Source organism: Tamandua tetradactyla, chromosome 2 (genome assembly GCF_023851605.1).
Source record: "Tamandua tetradactyla isolate mTamTet1 chromosome 2, mTamTet1.pri, whole genome shotgun sequence".
Lineage (NCBI taxonomy): Eukaryota > Metazoa > Chordata > Mammalia > Pilosa > Myrmecophagidae > Tamandua > Tamandua tetradactyla.
In genome coordinates, this window is record NC_135328.1 from 32,333,687 (window position 1) to 32,350,918 (window position 17,232).

Below are 17,232 nucleotides of genomic sequence, written 5' to 3' on the forward strand. Positions count from 1 at the left end.
TAGTGCTGGGCTAAAGATGAATGGAGGAAACTTTATACCAAAATGTTTTCCATAGAAGTTCACTTTCTTTCATTTTGGTGACTAACCACTGGATCATTGTACCAAATGCCATTGACCAACCAGAAATTGGAGGAAAAATAAACAGTTTCATATGGGTTTTTAACAGCCAGGTTTGTTTGTTTGTTTGTTTTGTCTTTTTCTTTTGTGAACAGATAGAAAAATGGTACTCTGACCCAAACTGACCCAAAGTAGAAGGGTTTGGTGTGTAGTATTTTCAACTATGAAAACTCTATGATAATCACTTCATAAGAATAGTAAAGAAAACCCAAACAGGCAGGGCAAGGAAGGGAATGAACATTTAGGGAGCACCTATTCTGCCAACATTTTGCTAGGAACATGAAATGGAGAATGGCAGTCGAATCTCACAACCATCCCATAAGGTAAGTGTTAACACCAGCTCTCCCCCCAACTTTTTAGATTAGGAAGCAGTTTCTCTGAGGTTAGATAACTTGCTCACGGTCACCCAGTTTATAGGTGACTCAGCAGGGATTCAAATGTGGCTCTCTTTTCACCCTTCACTGATGTCCTATGGAGAAAGTGCTGTGGAATCTTAATAAAATATAAAGTCTCCTTATGTTAAGGAGGTTGTTGTTGCTGAAATAAATAATACCAATTCAATAAAAGATGCCTGATGTATTATTAATCTACAGAACATTCATTTCTAATCATGTCAATGCTAATTATTTTAATCCTGAATCAGGACAACCTGGGGCTCTGTAGTTTTTGTAAGCAGCCCTTGAAATTGAACGCATTAGCATTTTTACTCAACTCCACGTGGCCTAGAGGCCAGGCATTCCCCTGAGGTAGATGCAGCATTAAGATAGCTCTCACTACCCCAGAGAATCAACCACTTTCTCCTGGATCAGACCCCTGGGGGGAGAGGGAGATGATAAAAGATGGCAGCTTGAGGCCTACAGCCTGACCCTGTGACTATACCAGGAGAAATGAGAGGTCCTCCAGGTTCGATGAGTCTCACTAATATTTGGACTTGGTTTCAATACTGTATTCTGTCTCCACAGAGACAGGCTAAGTGGAAAAAGGAGGTCTACTTACACCCCAAAGGCCGGGAAATAACGCCCTCACTACCTCAGAGAGCAAATAAGATGGAGAATCTAGCTCCACCAAAGGGTTAAAACGCCTAGGAAGAAAGTGGAGATGGATGAAAAAAATAACTTGAACCTCACAGATGTTTCAAAGGGCTGGTCGAGGTGCAAATTGCAGAGACATATCGTGTATAACTTGTAGCGCGCCCTGCCTCTCTCTATTTGCTGATGCTTGCTCTTCTGAGGTCTTGCCTTACATAAGCCCAGCTAAACTGCACAAGCAAAATGGCTTTGGGATCTCAGCGTGAAGAAACCCTATACTGTCTCCGTGAATTCCTCTCTCGTTCCTCACCCGTGTGCTCTTTATTCCTTCAAGTCTCGTAAACCTTTATGCCACTCTTAAGGATATGCATTTAAATTCTTTCTCTTTAGGGTTATTTCTGCCTGTGTCTTGGAAGCCAAATAATCCTAACTCCCACATGTGCCCCAAAGCCCCCGCCCCAGGCGTGGCTGACCGCGGGCGCATGGGTCAGTGCGGATGGAATGAAAATGGATCCTCCAACGCCTTTTTCCACCTCGATTTCCGTGAAGCATTTGCTCCAGGGACTCCGCAGAGCCTCCATAGGATCGGCCTCCCGGAGGAGAGCTTGGACACTCGGAGGACCGCCGCGCTGGGCTCGGAGTGCACTTCCTGCCTCGCGGCTGGTGGCGGGTGGAGGCGGAGCTGCCCGTCTCCCCTTTCTCCCTCCCTCCCTCCCACCCCAGCCCCGCACTCGCTTTCCCCGCCCCCTCCTTGGCGGGGGCGGGGCCCTAAGAGGGGTGGGCGGCGTGGCCGTGCGGACTGGGCGCGGGGGTCCAAGGTGCGAGCCGACTGGCGGAGAACTCAAGCGCGGAGCGGAGGCGCGCGGCGCGGAACCGTCCGGCACAGCCCGAGCAGAGATAAGGCGGCGGGCGCCGGTGGCGGCCCCCAGTCCGGCCGGTGCAGGGCCTCCGACCGAGCCGCAGCTGAGCGGGGCCTCCGCCCGGGGTGCTGGCCGAGCCTGCGGCGGCGGGCAGCGGGAGGAAGCTGCGGCGGCGGCGCGTCCCTAGCCGAGCGAGCCATGTCGGGCGGGCCCCCCAAGGCCCTGCCGTCCACGGGCCCCCACTCCCTGCGCGACATGCCACACCCGCTGGCCGGCTCCAGCAGCGAAGAGGCGGTGGGCGGCGATAGCACGCCCAGCCCGGACCTGCTGATGGCCCGCAGCTTCGGCGACAAGGTAGGGTGCACGAGGCTAGGGACCCGGAGGCTTATTTCGCTCCCAGGCGGGGGTGGGAGGCATGATGGATCTGGAGCCCCGCTGGCTGGACGCAGGGCCGCGCCCCCCTGTAACCTCTTCCCAGGGGGAGGCTGTGCCGCCTCCCTCTGAGCAAAAGCGTCTTTTTTGCCGCCCCCGCAGGGTCGCAGCCGTAGGGATTGCGAAATGGCCAGAGTAGACCGGCTTCCCTGGCTGTGACGGGCCGCGTGCGCGGGTGACAGCTGGTGGGGAGGGGACCCGCCTGCGGGTAGGGGGCCGGGATGTGTGTGTGCAGTGATAGGCGCCCGCGTCCTGGGCTGGAGTCTCGAGTTCCTCCAGACGCATCGCCCGAAGGCTGAGCTGCCGAATAACTTGCAGCTGCTCCAATTTCCTGGGACTGCAAAGAAGCAAGAGTTCCTGGTTTTCCTTGGTAGGACTGGGCAGCCTTGTCCGTGAGGGTTATCTTCTTCCACCCAGTCCGTCCTTGGGGAGTGAGCTCTGTTTTAGGTTTGCTGTGTGCCTGGAGGAGTCACCTGACTCAGACCCCAGCTGGCGGCTGTGGTTTTGTGTCTGGGGCTCCATTCACCTCCGGCGGCCTCCCACTCTGTTTAGGTTTGGCAAAGGCTGGTTTTGTGGTTGATGGAAGGAAAGCTGGTCCTTTGCCCTTCTTTGTACCGAGGGAAGCTCTCGATTTCCTAAGGGCGTTACAACCCTCCTACTGTTTTGAGAGACAGCAGAGCCTAGAGAGGGGTAAGGAACCGCCCCCGCCCCCCGGAGCAATTTCAGCTGGTGGGTTGGTGTGGTCAAGAATTCAGCGGGGATTGCATCAGCACAACTTTGCCCCTTAGTAATTGCAGAAATTACCGTTCTTCTCAGCACCTGTGTTCAGAATTTCCTCCTCTTAGTAAAATACTAAATAGATTTCCCCCTTCTCCCAATACTAAAGAGACTCGGGCAGCCTAACTTTCTTCCCTCCCCTTAGATGGGAGGGAATGTGGTACAGTGAAGTTGAGTATGGCCTTACAGTTAGCAGATGTGCAGTGAGAACTCAAAATAGCCAGGGAGGGGGGCTTGAGGGACCTTCCTATAGGGGGATTGTGAGAGGCAAGAGTGAGGAGTGGAGGGGTGTCAGTAGAGCATTAGAAACAAGAAAACATACGAAGCTAATGAAACCAACGGATTGAGCAGCAGGAAGTGTGCGTGCACATGACTGATTATTTCTCTGTATGTTGTAGAGGATTGTAAACTACGTGCAGGCTTGGGTCACTTGGAAATACCTTGTTCACATTTGACATTCGATCAGTAATTGTTGAATGAATGAATAATTTCTTGTTTTCTTATGGACAGAGAAATTGGTCCTAAATGAATGTAGGATAGAAACTAAGGTTCCACCTCCTGGTTACCTTCTCAGCTCTAAGTTAGAAAGTGAGTTAATTATCTATTACCATGTAACAAATTACCCCAAAATTTTATCAGCTGAAAACAGTTTGTGTGGGTCAGGAGATCTGGAGCAGCTTGGCTGAGTGGGTCCCACTACGGGTCTCTTATGAGGCTGCAGTTGGGCCCCAGGTGTGGTCAGTGAACGCATGTGCTTCCAGGCCTGAGCGCCTCACCACGTGGGCCTCTCCATAGGGCTGCGTGACATGGCCACCTGCTTCCCCCAGAGCAGGCAGTCTAAGAGAGCTCAAGACAAGCCACAGTCCTGCATGACCTAATCTTGGAAACACAGAGACCACCTCTGGAACTCTGTGGGAGGAGAGTGTGAACACTAGGGGACAGGGATCATTGGGGCCATCTTGGGAGCTGGCTACTCAGATAGGTTTTAATGCGGTTTTGTTGAGATTATTATATATTCACATCCCATATAATCATCCAAATTGTACAATCAGTGGTTCACAGTTTCATCATATAGCTGTGCATTCGTCATCACATTCGATTTTTGAGCATCTTGCTTACTCCAGAAAAAAAGAATAAAAATAAAATAAAAGTAAAACAGAACACTCCATACATCCCATATTCCTCTTACATCCATTATTCATTTCCTTTTTTGCCTTTTTTTTTCCTATTCCTCTGTCCATTCACTGGACAAAGGGAGTGTCAATCACACAATCACGTCTTAAAAGCTGTATAGTTGTTAAGTCATCTTCATGTATCAAGGCTGTTGGATTACTGTTGCTTCCTATGGAACGGAGCTCGAAGGATATTAAGGAATGATGAGAAAGAGACAGACGGGATCAGGGGGTCTGAAGATCAGTCATAACAAACAACAGACAACTTTATTCTTAACCAGATCCAGCCTATATACTAAAGGGTGACAAAAGGCATGCATGCATTTCCTGAGGGAATAGAGTGCTCATTTTTCAGTGCTCTCTTCCTTCATATTTAACATAACCATTTGGGGTAAACATTCTCTTCCTCCCAGACTGCTCTACATAACAGTCTCCGCGGTTTACTGCCACCACCACCCTGATGCCAGCTGCTCCCCACAAATTCTGCAGGTCTTGTTTTTACCCTTGCTCCTACAGATTACAGTTGAACAGTTTTAGGTGTTTCCTCTAGCTACCCCAATACACCAAAAACTGCAAAGGGATACTGTATACTGCATAAGAATAATATCCAGAATGACCTCTATTGGAAATCTTAGCCCTTGAAACTTTATTTTGTTTCATTTCTCTTCCTCCTTTTGGCCAAGAAGTCTTTTTCAGTCCCACGATGCCAGGGCTAGGCTCATTTCCAGGAGTACTGTCCATGTTGCCAAGGAGATTTACACCCCTGGGAGTCATGTCCCACGTAGGTGCGGGGGTGGGGGGCAGGGGCAGCGGCAGCGAGTTCACTTGCTGAGTTGGCTTAGAGAGAGGCCATGCTCACATAGCTATTTTAAATGTTTGCCTCAGTTTCTGCCCTTGGCGAAGACCTGACTTAGAAGTGTGGGCATTTTACTCCTTAGTACAGGGAAGGCAAATGCCGTGTACCACCAAGAGAGAATTGTTAGACAGGAAGTCAGGTTCAAGTCTGAATTAGTGCTGGATTTCATCACAGGGTCAGTTCTGTGAGACAGTCTTGGAGGCATTATTAAATATTAAATATGCAGTAAGTATGCTAACAGGTGTGGGGAGAATCTAAATGACACGCTTCCTAAGGGTCTGATTTATAATAGGCTACTTTTCCTTAGAGGCTGAGCAATGTAATTTCTTTCTCTGACTGGGAGTAACATTTTCCTTGCATCTTGGCATGCACATGTGTTCTCATAATTCTGGAGAAATTTCTGTCCAGGGAGCATGTGAGAAGCTCACAAGCCACAGAGGTGGGTCGGGACCAGCAGAAGCCTTCCCTTTGCTCAGGATTCTCTTAACTCAGGCTGGATGGGGGTTGTTGGAGGGCAGGTAGGAAACTGGGGTACTACGGTTTGTCTTTGAAAAAAAAAGCCTATTTCTTGCCTTTTTGGAAATTGGGTTTGTGATCATAGATGACCAGTATTCAAAGTCAACTCTAGGCAAGGAGAATGAGCCTGACTCCTGGTGGTCCTCAGAGTGCAGGGTTGTAATGACGAAGGGAATTGCTTTCTTTGGACCTATAATGGTGCTATGTACAGGGAACCCTTTTGTCTCGGTCAAGCTGGTGCTTCTAAGTGGTCTCTGAGTACTCAGGGAGCATAGAAAGACCAAATACGACAGATTCTCCATCTAACTTCTTAAATCTTCCAAGCCATGGGATGGTGGGATGAATCATCTTTATATATCAGGTGTTGCTAAGACTAATTCTTTTGATGCCAGCTGAATGTTACAGGCTTCATATCACTATATCCAGTGAAATGTAAGTAAGCCATCTGGCCCATCTCCCTCTCTCTCTCTCTTTCCCTTTTTTTTTTTTAAACTTTCATCTGCAAAATGCTCTGCACTGCTTCTTCCCTGACTCAGCCTCCTACTCCCACAAAATTTAACACCAAATCTCCTCAAACCCTGTTCTGGGGTTAACACCCTCCCCACATCCTTAACCTCTTCACTGAATCCTTTCCTCTACTTCCTGTCCCCTTCAAGTGCTGTTTCCCCACAGCCTTCAAAACGGAGGTGTCTTTCCTTCTATCCTCCACTTACATCAAGGTCAGGAGGCTGGGTTAGTGTTGTCCTGTCCCTCTACTGCCTTTAACAAACCAAGCTCTGCTCCTTTGAGACTCATGCCATTTTCATTACTCATTCAGCAGATGCTTGAGTGCCCACTATGAGCCAGCCATTATTCTAGGAGCTTGAGATTTAGCAGTGATCAAACTGGCCAAAGACTGTTGCACTTATTGGGAGCATTTTAATGAGGATGTACTATGATATGTAATAAATGCAGTGGAAAAGGGAAAAAGTAGGGGCAGGGTACGGGGTTCAGGATCACAGGCTGCGGGGAGAGGGCGCAAGTAAATGACATTGAGAAGCTGAGATTTGAGCAGTGTGGAAGGAGGCGAAGGAGTTAGCAGGCAAATGTCTGGAGAAGCATGTTCCAGGCAGAGGGAAAGCCAAAGCTGAGGCCTGAGGAATGTCATGGGGCTGAGGACAGGGATGGAAGGGGGCCAGATCCTGGGAGGGAGGACCTTTCCTTCCAGTGACACGGAGCCATGGCAGAGGCTTAAGCAGAGGGAGGACATGATTTGACTTCTGCATTGAAAAGGAGCACACAGGCTGCTGAACTGAAAGTGTTTTGACTCTTTCACGGACACATTCAGGATCATTTTTAGTTAAAAGGACATAAACTGAATTCACCCTATCTGTAGAAAAGAAAATCTACCTGCTCATGCTGTTGAAAAGACCCAGGTATTTTAGTTTCAGGAATGGCCGGAACTAGGTATTCAAATGATGTTGGGAATCTGTCATATCCGTCTCTTGGCTCTGATTTCTTCTGTGTTAACTTTATTCTCAAGCTAGGGAAGGGATATGTTCAACAAACAAGTTTCACAAGAGAGTGCCTCCTGATAGTTCCGGCAAGAGCCCTGGGGTGATATCTCATTGGCCTAAATTGGGTCAGGCGCCTAAACCAATCCTTGGACTGATTGCCCAGACCTGAATCAGGTGCTCACCTGAGCGAGAATGGAGGTTTGTTTTTTATGTTAAAAATGTGAACTATATATATTTATTAAGTATATATAATGTGTCTATACAGTTTAAATAAAAATGAACACTCATGTCCTACCCCCTACATTAAGATCTAGAATATTACCACTTTTTTGGAAGCCTCTGACGTCCCTGGGGAGGAGAAGGGGTTGCCAAAGAAAAATCAGAGTGCTATTTCCAGAGGGAGGGCGATGACTGGGGGACAAGCAGAAACAACCTGTGCCCACCACAGACCTTCCACTGCCTTTTTCTTCCCTGCTGTTTACTAACTTTTCTGCATCTCACTCTCATCCATTAAAATCTTTCTACTCCAACTTGGTGTCTTCTCAAATCATTCCTTCATTTCTGGGGACTTAATCATCCACATGTCTGATTTGTCCAAACCTCCAAAACTATCCAGTTTCTTGACCTTCTTATCTCCAAATCACCCTCATCTTTGGAAATTTTTCTTTTAATATTTTACAATATAGCTTCTCTCTGATGACTAGATCCTGCCATTGTGGTACCAAAACTAATACGTTAACTGCTCCAGCTCTGAAATGATGCCATCGAATGCATGTCCCCTTGCCGTTCTCTCCGGTCTCTCAGTCAGTCATTTCCACTCCGCTTATTCTCTGACCTCTGTTTAAATTTGTCTCCTGTTTCATCTCCCTCTTTACCCAACTGGGATTCCATGGCCCATCTCATCAATCTCTCCTGTCACTTCTTGGTTCCATTGCTCTCCTTTTACCCACAATCTGGATCATTCCATTTGTTCCTGTCTTTTGCCTACACCCAAGGGTAGAGGCACTGGGGAGCAAATCCTGCCACCTTAAGCATTGCTGCCCCTGCAAATCCGCAGGCTCCCACCACAGTGGGGTTTAGTGGTGCTGGGTGCGCCCTTCTTTCCTCGTTGGTCCCCGGTCCCACAGTGGCTAGTCAGAAGCTTTCCTCCACCCTCCTGTTCTACTGAGGACTTCACCTTCTACCTTAGAGAATCAGAAACCATCCAAGAAGAACATCCTTTCTGTATACTACAAAATATCTGAATCCATAGCTTTCCTTTCTTCCCTGCCCCGTTAGGGTAGAAGAGATTGCAGGACTGCTCTGAACTGTGAGGCCCCTTCTTGCCTCCTGGAGACTCTGCCCACCTCTCATCCTGTTTCACTCCTGTGTCTTCAGATGCTCTCTCAACCGGCTCATTTCCATCAATATTTCAACATACCCAAGTCACCCTCACTATTAAAACAAAGCAAGAGAAAAGAAAACTCTGTTGTGATGCTCTTTCCCTCCATTATATGCTTTATGTTGTGACTTCATGGCCAAATGGCTTTGAAAGAAAAGTTGGCTGCTTTGGTTTCTACCTCCTGACCTGGCTTTTTCACTTTACTATTCAGAGATCTCTAGGGGCTTTCTTATGACTGAATTCAGTGGATGCATCATGGTCCCTACCTTACCTGACCTCTTGTTAGGGAGCACTTGATCCTGTTAAGAACTTGCCTGCTCGAACCACTCTTCCCTTGGTTTCATGTTTTGGGGAGTGCATTCTGGAGCCAGATCATCTGAATTTGAACCCTGACTCCACCACTTAGAATCTAGTAACAACAAATTATTTAACCTTTCTGTGCCTCAGTTTCCTTCTCTGTAAAAGGGATAACAGTAAAACCTACAAATAGGGTTGACGTGAAGACCCAGTGAATTCACACTTAGAGTACTGCCTGATACCCAGCAAGCCTTTAATTAACGTGTGATGGTTGTCATTGCTGTTACTCCCTGATATTGTACTCTCCACATTTCTTTCTACATTCTTGTCTGTTCTCTCCCAATCTCTGTATCAGTTGGGGTCCAGTCAGGAAATGAAAACCACCTGAGGTACTTCAAGCTGAGAGACCATTATGTAGAGAGTTAGCTACACAGGTGATGGAAAACTTGAAAGGCCAAGCAGGGGAGCCAGAGATTAGCAGTAGCAGGAAGCTGTTGTTACCTTCAGGGCTGGAGGCTCAGTGGGAGGAGGTGATGTTAGTGGAGCCCAGAGCAAGGGCTGGCACCCCAGAGAGAGGGATAGTGGCTGAACCAGAAGAGAAGGAGTTGGGGGAAGGGGTAGAAATACCCTGGTTTTTCTCTTTATCCTGCTCGCTGGTCTTCCGTCAACGTCTTCCACTGTCCAAATTTACCAAGTCAGGAGGCAGGTGAGCCTGGGAAATTTAGTTCCCTATGATACAAAGCATGGCAGAAAAATAGGGGGAATGGATCTGAGGGCAAACACCTAAATGGCTGGCATTGTCTCTGGTGTAGGTTCCTTCTACTTATCCCTTAACTCCTTCTGTTTCTTAGGGTTCTCTCTAGGTCCTCTGTTCTTCGGTTACATTTTCCCTTGGTCATCTTAGCCTGTGGCTTTAATGGCCACTCTTATTTTGCTCTTTTCCTGAATCTCTTTTCAGCATCATTGCATTTCTCTCTTGAGCTTTAGATCTGGATATTAAGTCACTTCCTGGACATTTTAATTTTGTCTCACAAAAACCTCCGATTGACCAGGTCCAAATCTGAACCCCTGGTTGCCAGCTTTCCCACTCCCCTCCGCACCCTGCCCTGCTTCTCCTGGGCTCCCTGCCTCAGGGACCAGCGCCTCCCTCCACCGCATTGGCTAAGTCTGAAATCTGGGCATCGTCTTCACTCCCCCTTCTCCCTCATCCCATGTACCCAACAAACCAGGCCCTGCCACTTTTCCTTCCTCGGTCTCGCCGGCATCCATCTACTTCTTTCCATATAGGACTTTGACTTGGTCTTCATCGTGCTGGCTTCTAACTGGTCCTCTAGCCATGGCAGCACCTCCCGCCCATCATGCACACTGAAGCCAGAGCCATCTTTCTGAAACTCACGTGTGATGGTGGCGCACTCCTGCCTGAACCTTTCCTGGCTTTCCTATTAGCTTTGGATGTGCGAGACTCTGGTCTCTGGGATTTTGTGCGTGCTGTTCTTTTCACTGGGGTGTCTCCCACCTTCCCGCTGGCTCTCTTCAACTCACCCTTCTGGTCTCAGCACAGACCTTTCTTCTTCCCAGAAGCCTTCCCTGACCTTACCTATATTTCATCCATTTTGCCCATCTACCTCCTCACTATGCCATAATTTTCTGTATTTTTGTCCGTCTGACCCACTAAATTACAAGCTCTGTGAGGGGCTGTGTCTGGTGAATGTGCCCAGTGCCCAGGAAAGGGCTCGGCGTGGAACAGGCAGGTGCTCTGTAAGCATCTGCTGGCCAAATAAATGAGGAGGGAAAAAATTTCCCCCGGAAGTCAGATTCTCTTCTAGAAGCAGCAGATCGGCTGTTTACCTAGAAATGACCACTCGAGTCTCTGGGTCTCATCCCTCTGTGTTACTGCCTGCCACTGATGGCTCATGATTTAAGTCAGATCCTTGTCCGCTCACGTGAAATAAAATTCCTACCTCAAGTAAGGTGTTATGGCAAGGCACTGGGAGGATACATTGTGACTCAGATTTGGGACTTGCCTCAAGATGCTTTCCAACCCACTAGGGAGACAAACCCACATAATATTCCACAGTCTGGTACAGGAGTTGATGGCTGTAGTGGATATCTGCTTTTGTGCCCAGCTTTCCTTCCTTTGGAAAACCACAGAGTCTCCCTTCCACATGGCCCTGGTGGGGCTGGCAACAGGGTGGCATGCTTCTTAGTCCACTCTAGATGGGCATATGACCTATGCTGGCCTCTGAGAGCACCCTGTTACCACCCCCCACCCCCCGTCCCAGTGTCTAGTCCAGGGACAGACATATGATCCTAGCAGAGCCAGTCCATCCTCTCTGACATTTGCTAGATGGATACCAGGGAAGAGAAGGTCTCTCTTTTATGTCGTGAGCCTCTGGCTGTTTCCTGCAATGTGCAGATTATTTCCTTAAGAATGAAGCCAGAGAGGAAAGGAGAGCTGGAATAAGAAGGGAGAGACAAGACCTGAAGAGCATTTGACTCCTGGACCCAACTGTGCTACTGTGCCTTGGGTCTCCTGGTTACCTGAGATAATGAATGCCCTTTCTCTTTACTCCGTTTTAAATTTGCTTTGTCACTTGAAACTAAAAAAATGGATGTAAATGTGAAGCAAAAATTGAGTTTTGCTGTGGGAATATTGATGTTAATTCCTATTGGTAAGCTCCACTTTCAGAGTGTACGTCTGTCTGCTAGTCAGCGAAGGTGGTGGAGGTTGTGTTTCTACCCAGGCCTGGAAGTTTGAGGAGGCTTTCAGGTGTGGGGTGGGGAGAGCCTCTCAGGTGAGGGAATACCTGGAGCAAAGGTCCTGAGATGCGAAAGACCTGTACCTGCTGGAGGAGGATTGAGAAGGATTATATGTTGGGAGAGGGTCTTGAGAGTCTAGAGGTGGGCAGATAGCTCAGGAGGAGACTGAAGGCTGCAGAGATATGGAGTTTAGCTTTTGCTGTGTAGGCAACAGGTAGCCCTAGAGAGTTTTTTAGCAGGTGAGTGTGTGATCAGTGCTTGGACTGAGGAGAGACTGGCCATGAAAGAAGTAAGATAAGGAAGGTGTTAAGTTGGCATCATTGCCTTGAATAAAGATTAGAAAATGTAAAGGTGACCAGTTTTGGTGTAGTGGGGATGACAGGCTGTCTAGCCTAGGAGACTGGTGTTGGTTGGTGCCTTTAATGGGAGAGGGAACAGACTGGGAGGCAAGTGTGAGAGTGAAGTGGACAAAAGATATGGAGGCTGTTTCAAGTCAGGAGTTCAGGACAGAAGGGGTTTGAACCCCACAGCTGAAAATCGACTCAAACATTAAGGCTCAGTATAAATGCTGCCTCCAGGAAGCTCTGCTTGGTGTCTAGATGTGTGACCCCCAATAGATCCAGGGACAGATGAGAGTGGAAGATGCAGAGCTCGAGGTCACAATTGAAAGTGAGTATTAATAAAATGGAGGGCAGGAGGTTGTAGCAATGTGGCAGTGAGAAGGGTGGTAGCTTAGGACGAAAACAGGGTTGAGCAAAGGCATTTAGAATAGGGGAATCTAGCATTAGTGGAGTTTTCTGGGCAGAAGCCAGACATTCATGATAAGTGCAAGCCTTTCAGAGTAACATAAATATATAAACAACAGCTTGGCAAAGGTGCGCTAATTCATATGTGAGCAATAGGTTTCTTTACTACACATTAGAGGCGTCCTATCCTATCTCAACAGAGTTCCTCATTTGACTGCTGGCGTGGGGTTAGGAATTATTATCATTGGGACAGGGGGCAGAGATTGAGGCAGGAAAGATATGCAGAAAAGGCATTTCATGGTTCCTGTTTGAGAAAAGGCAGAGGCAGGAAAAGCACACAGCATACTGGGTAGCAGAGTGTAGATACTTTTGAAAACCCATTGCTGAGCATCTGCTACGTGCCAAGCTTTGTGCTAGATGCTGGGACAAAGAGAAAGATATAAAAGACCTCTCCCTTCAGAAAGACATGGTCCAGCGAAGAAGGAAGACACTTAAATAGAAAGTTGCAATAGAATGTGAAAAATGCTAAATGTATTTATGAGCTCTGCAGCTGTGGACCTGTTTTTTAACTTCCGATTTCCCCTGTCTAAAATTGGATTATCTTGTAGGGGGTTCTGAAGAGTAAATGAGTGTTGAGATTAGTGTCTGGCACACAGTAAGTACTATGAAAATGCTAGGTGATATTGTTGCCTTAGATGCAGACCCTGAGAAAGAATATAAGTGCAAGTCGTTTGAGAGTGAAGGAAATGGCCTTAGAGAGGAAGGGAAGTGAGAAAGGGAAAGGAAGGCAACCAGTTAAGGAACAAGTTAGTTTCCACTGAGGGTGCCTGGAGTGGAAACCCTGGGAGCTGGGCATAGAACTTGCACCTGTTTACCCCACCCGCCGAAGGAGCTGCGCTCACCGCGTGGCACCTCTCTGTGGTTGAGGGCCGCCCGGGCAGAGGGAGCCAGGGGGAGCAGTCAGGCCTAGAAATGCAGGTGCTGGGCAGGGGGCAGCCAGGCCAGGGTACCCTGAAGCATCAGGGTGTGGGGCTGTGGGTGGGGCACCGGCAGCATCTGCTACAGTTATTATGAAAATTACACACCTGGGAAGAAAGGAGGAGGGACCATGCTGAGGAGGATGGTGGCTTTGCCAAAGGAGATAGTGTTCGAGCTGGAGAATGAAGAAATTGATGTTTTACGTTGGGACACAGGAAGGAAGAGCAGTTCGGGGAGAAAAGCTTGGGCGTGTGCAGGGGTGGTGAGGCAGGAGAGGCCGGGAGACAGCAGAGGGTGGGCTGGGAGACAGCAGAGGGTGGGCTGCGGTGAAGCAAGGGCCTCTTCCCCGGGGGCGTGGGAGGCCTATCAAGTGTTTTAAGCAGGGGAGGGGCAGGGCCGCATTTGTGGTTAGAGAGGTGGCTGGGGCCCCCAGCAGGCCGGGCCACCCTCAAAAGAAGCCCTGTACCCGTTACAGGTGGATGACAGCTCAGGACGGGGCATCCAGGCAGCAGGCCCTTGCAGCAGGGTGCTGGGAGAGGCAGCCTGAGGAAGGCTCTGGCTCCCAGGAGTCAGGCAGTACGGTGGGCAGGAGTTTCATGTGCACAGGGGGAGCGAAGATGAGCAACAGGGTGAACCACTTACAGGCTCACTTTAGCGCCAGGGGTGGGGTGGGCCCAGGGGTCCGAATGCTCCGTCTGCTGCATTCTCTCAGGCCAGCTTCATCCACCAGGTGAGAACTGTGATTCCAGTAGCTCCCAGTCCTCACATTTCACAGCTCCGCCTCCAGAGAAGGAGCCACTCTCCCTTCCCGAGAAAAACTCTCTGGGAAACTTGGCTTGGATCACATGCCCATATTGCCATCAATGAACTGTGCTACAGGGGGGAGGTACTGTGATTGGTCAGACTTAGTTCAGGAGCTCACCCTGAGCCAATCAACTGTGGCTGGGGGAGGAGCCTGCAACGATCCCCGCGGAAGCGGTGAGGGGTGCTGGGCAACCAGTAGAAAATCACTATGGGGAGCTTGTCCGTTGACTGGCTTTAGTGACTAGTGGAATGATGATGGCATGAATAAAATTGGAATTTGGGGAAAAGCAGGTCAAAAATTAAAGATGGGGTCTCTAAGGTAAATATGCTTTAAAATTTTCTCGCAGTAAGCTGTTCACATACCATAAAATGTACCCTTTAAAAGTGTATATTTAGGGCGGCAACGGTGGCTCAGTGGCAGAGTTCTCACCTGCCATGCCAAAGACCTGGGTTCGAGTCCTGGCACCTGCCTGTGCAAAAAAAAAAAAAAAAGGTGTATAATTAAGTGGTTTTTAGTATATTCATGAGCTTGTGTAAGCATCACACTGTAAAATTTCATTTTTATCACTCCAGAAGTAAACTCTGTACCTAATAGCAGTCACTCTGCCTTCAGCAACTAATCTACTTTCTGTCTTTATGGATTTACCTATTTTGGACATTTCATATAAATGGAAAGATACAGTATAAGGCCTTTTGTGTCTGGCTTATTTCGTTTAACATAATGTTTTCAAGGATCACCCATGTAGTAGCATTTCTTTTCTTCATTTCTTTTTAATGGCTGAATAATATTCTATTGTATAGATATATTACATTTTGTTTATCTGTTCATCAGTTGACAGGCATTTAGGTTGTTTCCACTGGCATATGCTTTTTTTTTTTAATTGTGAAATATAACATATATACAAAAAAAGCACTAAATTTCAAAGTACATTGTAACAATTGTTATAGAACAAATTTCAGAGTTGGTATCGGTTACAGTTCTACAACTTTAGGTTCTTCCTTCTAGCTGCTCCAAGACACTGGAGACTGAAAGAAATATCAATATAGTGATTCAGCAGTCATGCTCATTTGTTAAATCCTGTCTTCTCTGTTATAACTCCTTCTCCTTTGATCTTTCTCCCACTCTTTAGGGGTATTTGGGCTATGCCCATCTAACTTTTTCATTTTGGAAAGGGGCTGTTGATAATATGACATAGAAAGATGGAACAAGTTGATGTTCTGGAGACGCTGGCCCCTCTGGGTTTCAGGACTTATCTGACCCGGAACCCATCTTGAGGTTCTAGAAAGTGATCATAGTGCATGGAACTTTTGTAGAATCTCAGATGGAGCCTTAGGTGTTCTTTAGGATTGTCAGAAATGGTTTTGGTTGGAGTTTGGCAAGTTATGTACGTAGCAATGTCTAACTGAAGCTTTTGTAAGAGGGACCTGCAGAATAGCCTCTTGACTTTATTTGAACTCTCTCAGCCACTAATATTTATTTGTTATACTTCTTTTCCCCTTTTTGGTCAGGCAGATATTTTCAATCCCACAGTACCTGGGTCAAGTTTATCCCTGAGATTCATATCCCACCTTGCTAGGGACACTTTCACCCCTAGATGTCATGTCCCGTGTAGGGGGGAGGGCAATGATTTTACTTGCAGAGTTGGGCTTAAAGAAGCCACATCTGATCAACAAAAGAGGTCCTTTAGAACTTACTCTTAGGTATAACCACAGGTAGGCTTAGCTTCTCCTCTACATAAATAAGCTTCACAGGAGCAAGAGTCAAGCTCAAGGACTTGGCCTATTGACTTGGTCATCTCTAGTATTTGAGACAGTGTCAGGGGTTTCCTTTAAACTATTAAAGCTTAATAGTTCCATATTTTTTCCTTCTGTCCCTCAAGGAACTTTGCCAACACTTTTAATCATCTGCTCAACATACTCTGGGATGTATCCAGGCATTACATTGAGTCGTACGGAATTGCAAGCCCTCATTCCCATTCTGGGCTCCATGTGTTTGTGTTGTTTAAACAATCTATCCAGACAGGTTGAGTTAAAAAACTTAGGTTTTGGACACAATAAACCTCTCTTCCTTTGGTCTCATTGGGTAGGTGAAGTTCTAAAAATCAATGTCCTCCTACCCCTGTATTCTGATTTACCTTCATCCTGACCCAATTAGCTTTATTCTTATCTCTAATTGAACACTGGCATATACTTTTTTTTTTGGCATGGGCAGGCTCTGGAAGTCAAACCCGGTCTCTGGCATGACAGGTGAGAACTCTGTCACTGAGCCACTGTTGTACTGCCCTTTTTTTTTTTCTTTTGGCTTATAGTTTTAAAACTCATTTATTTCTTATTGAATTGATATTCATATTATGAACGTACTTGAAGTGCTAAAATAAATTTATTCTGAAATTTTTTGAGTGCTTTCTCTGAATAAGGCACTGTGTTAGGTATTATGCTCCTTGAATATTAAGATATCTGAATTCTGGAAATTACCTTAGCCTGGGGTAGGATAGGTCTCATATGTTCCAGTTAGACGATATCTTACTTTTACTGGGGGTGGAGTGGGAAATGGTATAGAATAGCTATTTTTTGTTTGCTCATGAAAGTGAAAGCCCAGCCTTCCCTAGGGCTATTTAATTAGGGCAGAGGTATGTTCTAAGGAACTGAGCTGGATCCTGCTAGCATCAGCATCTGTGCTGCAAAAGTGCAATATTGCAGCCTTTCTCTGTGCTATCCGTTCAAGCAAATCTTGTTTATTTCGTGAGTTGCATCAGCAATTGTGAAGGGCACTTGGACTTTTTGTTCATTCCTCAGAGATTTATTTATATAGATCTGTCGTGTGCTGGGCATGGGGGATACGTAGATGAACAAGATGGTCTTACCTTTTAGGCCCTCAGGGTGCAGGAAGGGAGACAGGAGTTACAAGTGAATAATTGCAATTTAGTATGATGGGGCAGGTGCAGAATGCCATGAGAGGAATCAGCATGATTTAAAGAAAAAGACCTATTGGGATACCATATATGCAGCACA

The 17,232-nt window shown here is 47.2% G+C and overlaps 1 protein-coding gene across 1 annotated transcript in view; it reads left to right on the plus strand.

Moving 5' to 3' along the window:
* The first annotated feature begins 1,974 nt into the window (after positions 1-1,974).
* Positions 1,975-17,232, plus strand: part of SNX30 (sorting nexin family member 30) — a 149,615-nt gene continuing 134,357 nt past the window's right edge. Inside the window, exon 1 of the mRNA XM_077142150.1 lies at positions 1,975-2,359. Coding sequence (XP_076998265.1) covers positions 2,204-2,359 — 156 coding nt within the window. The 5' untranslated portion in view covers positions 1,975-2,203. The remainder of the gene's footprint in view (positions 2,360-17,232) is intronic.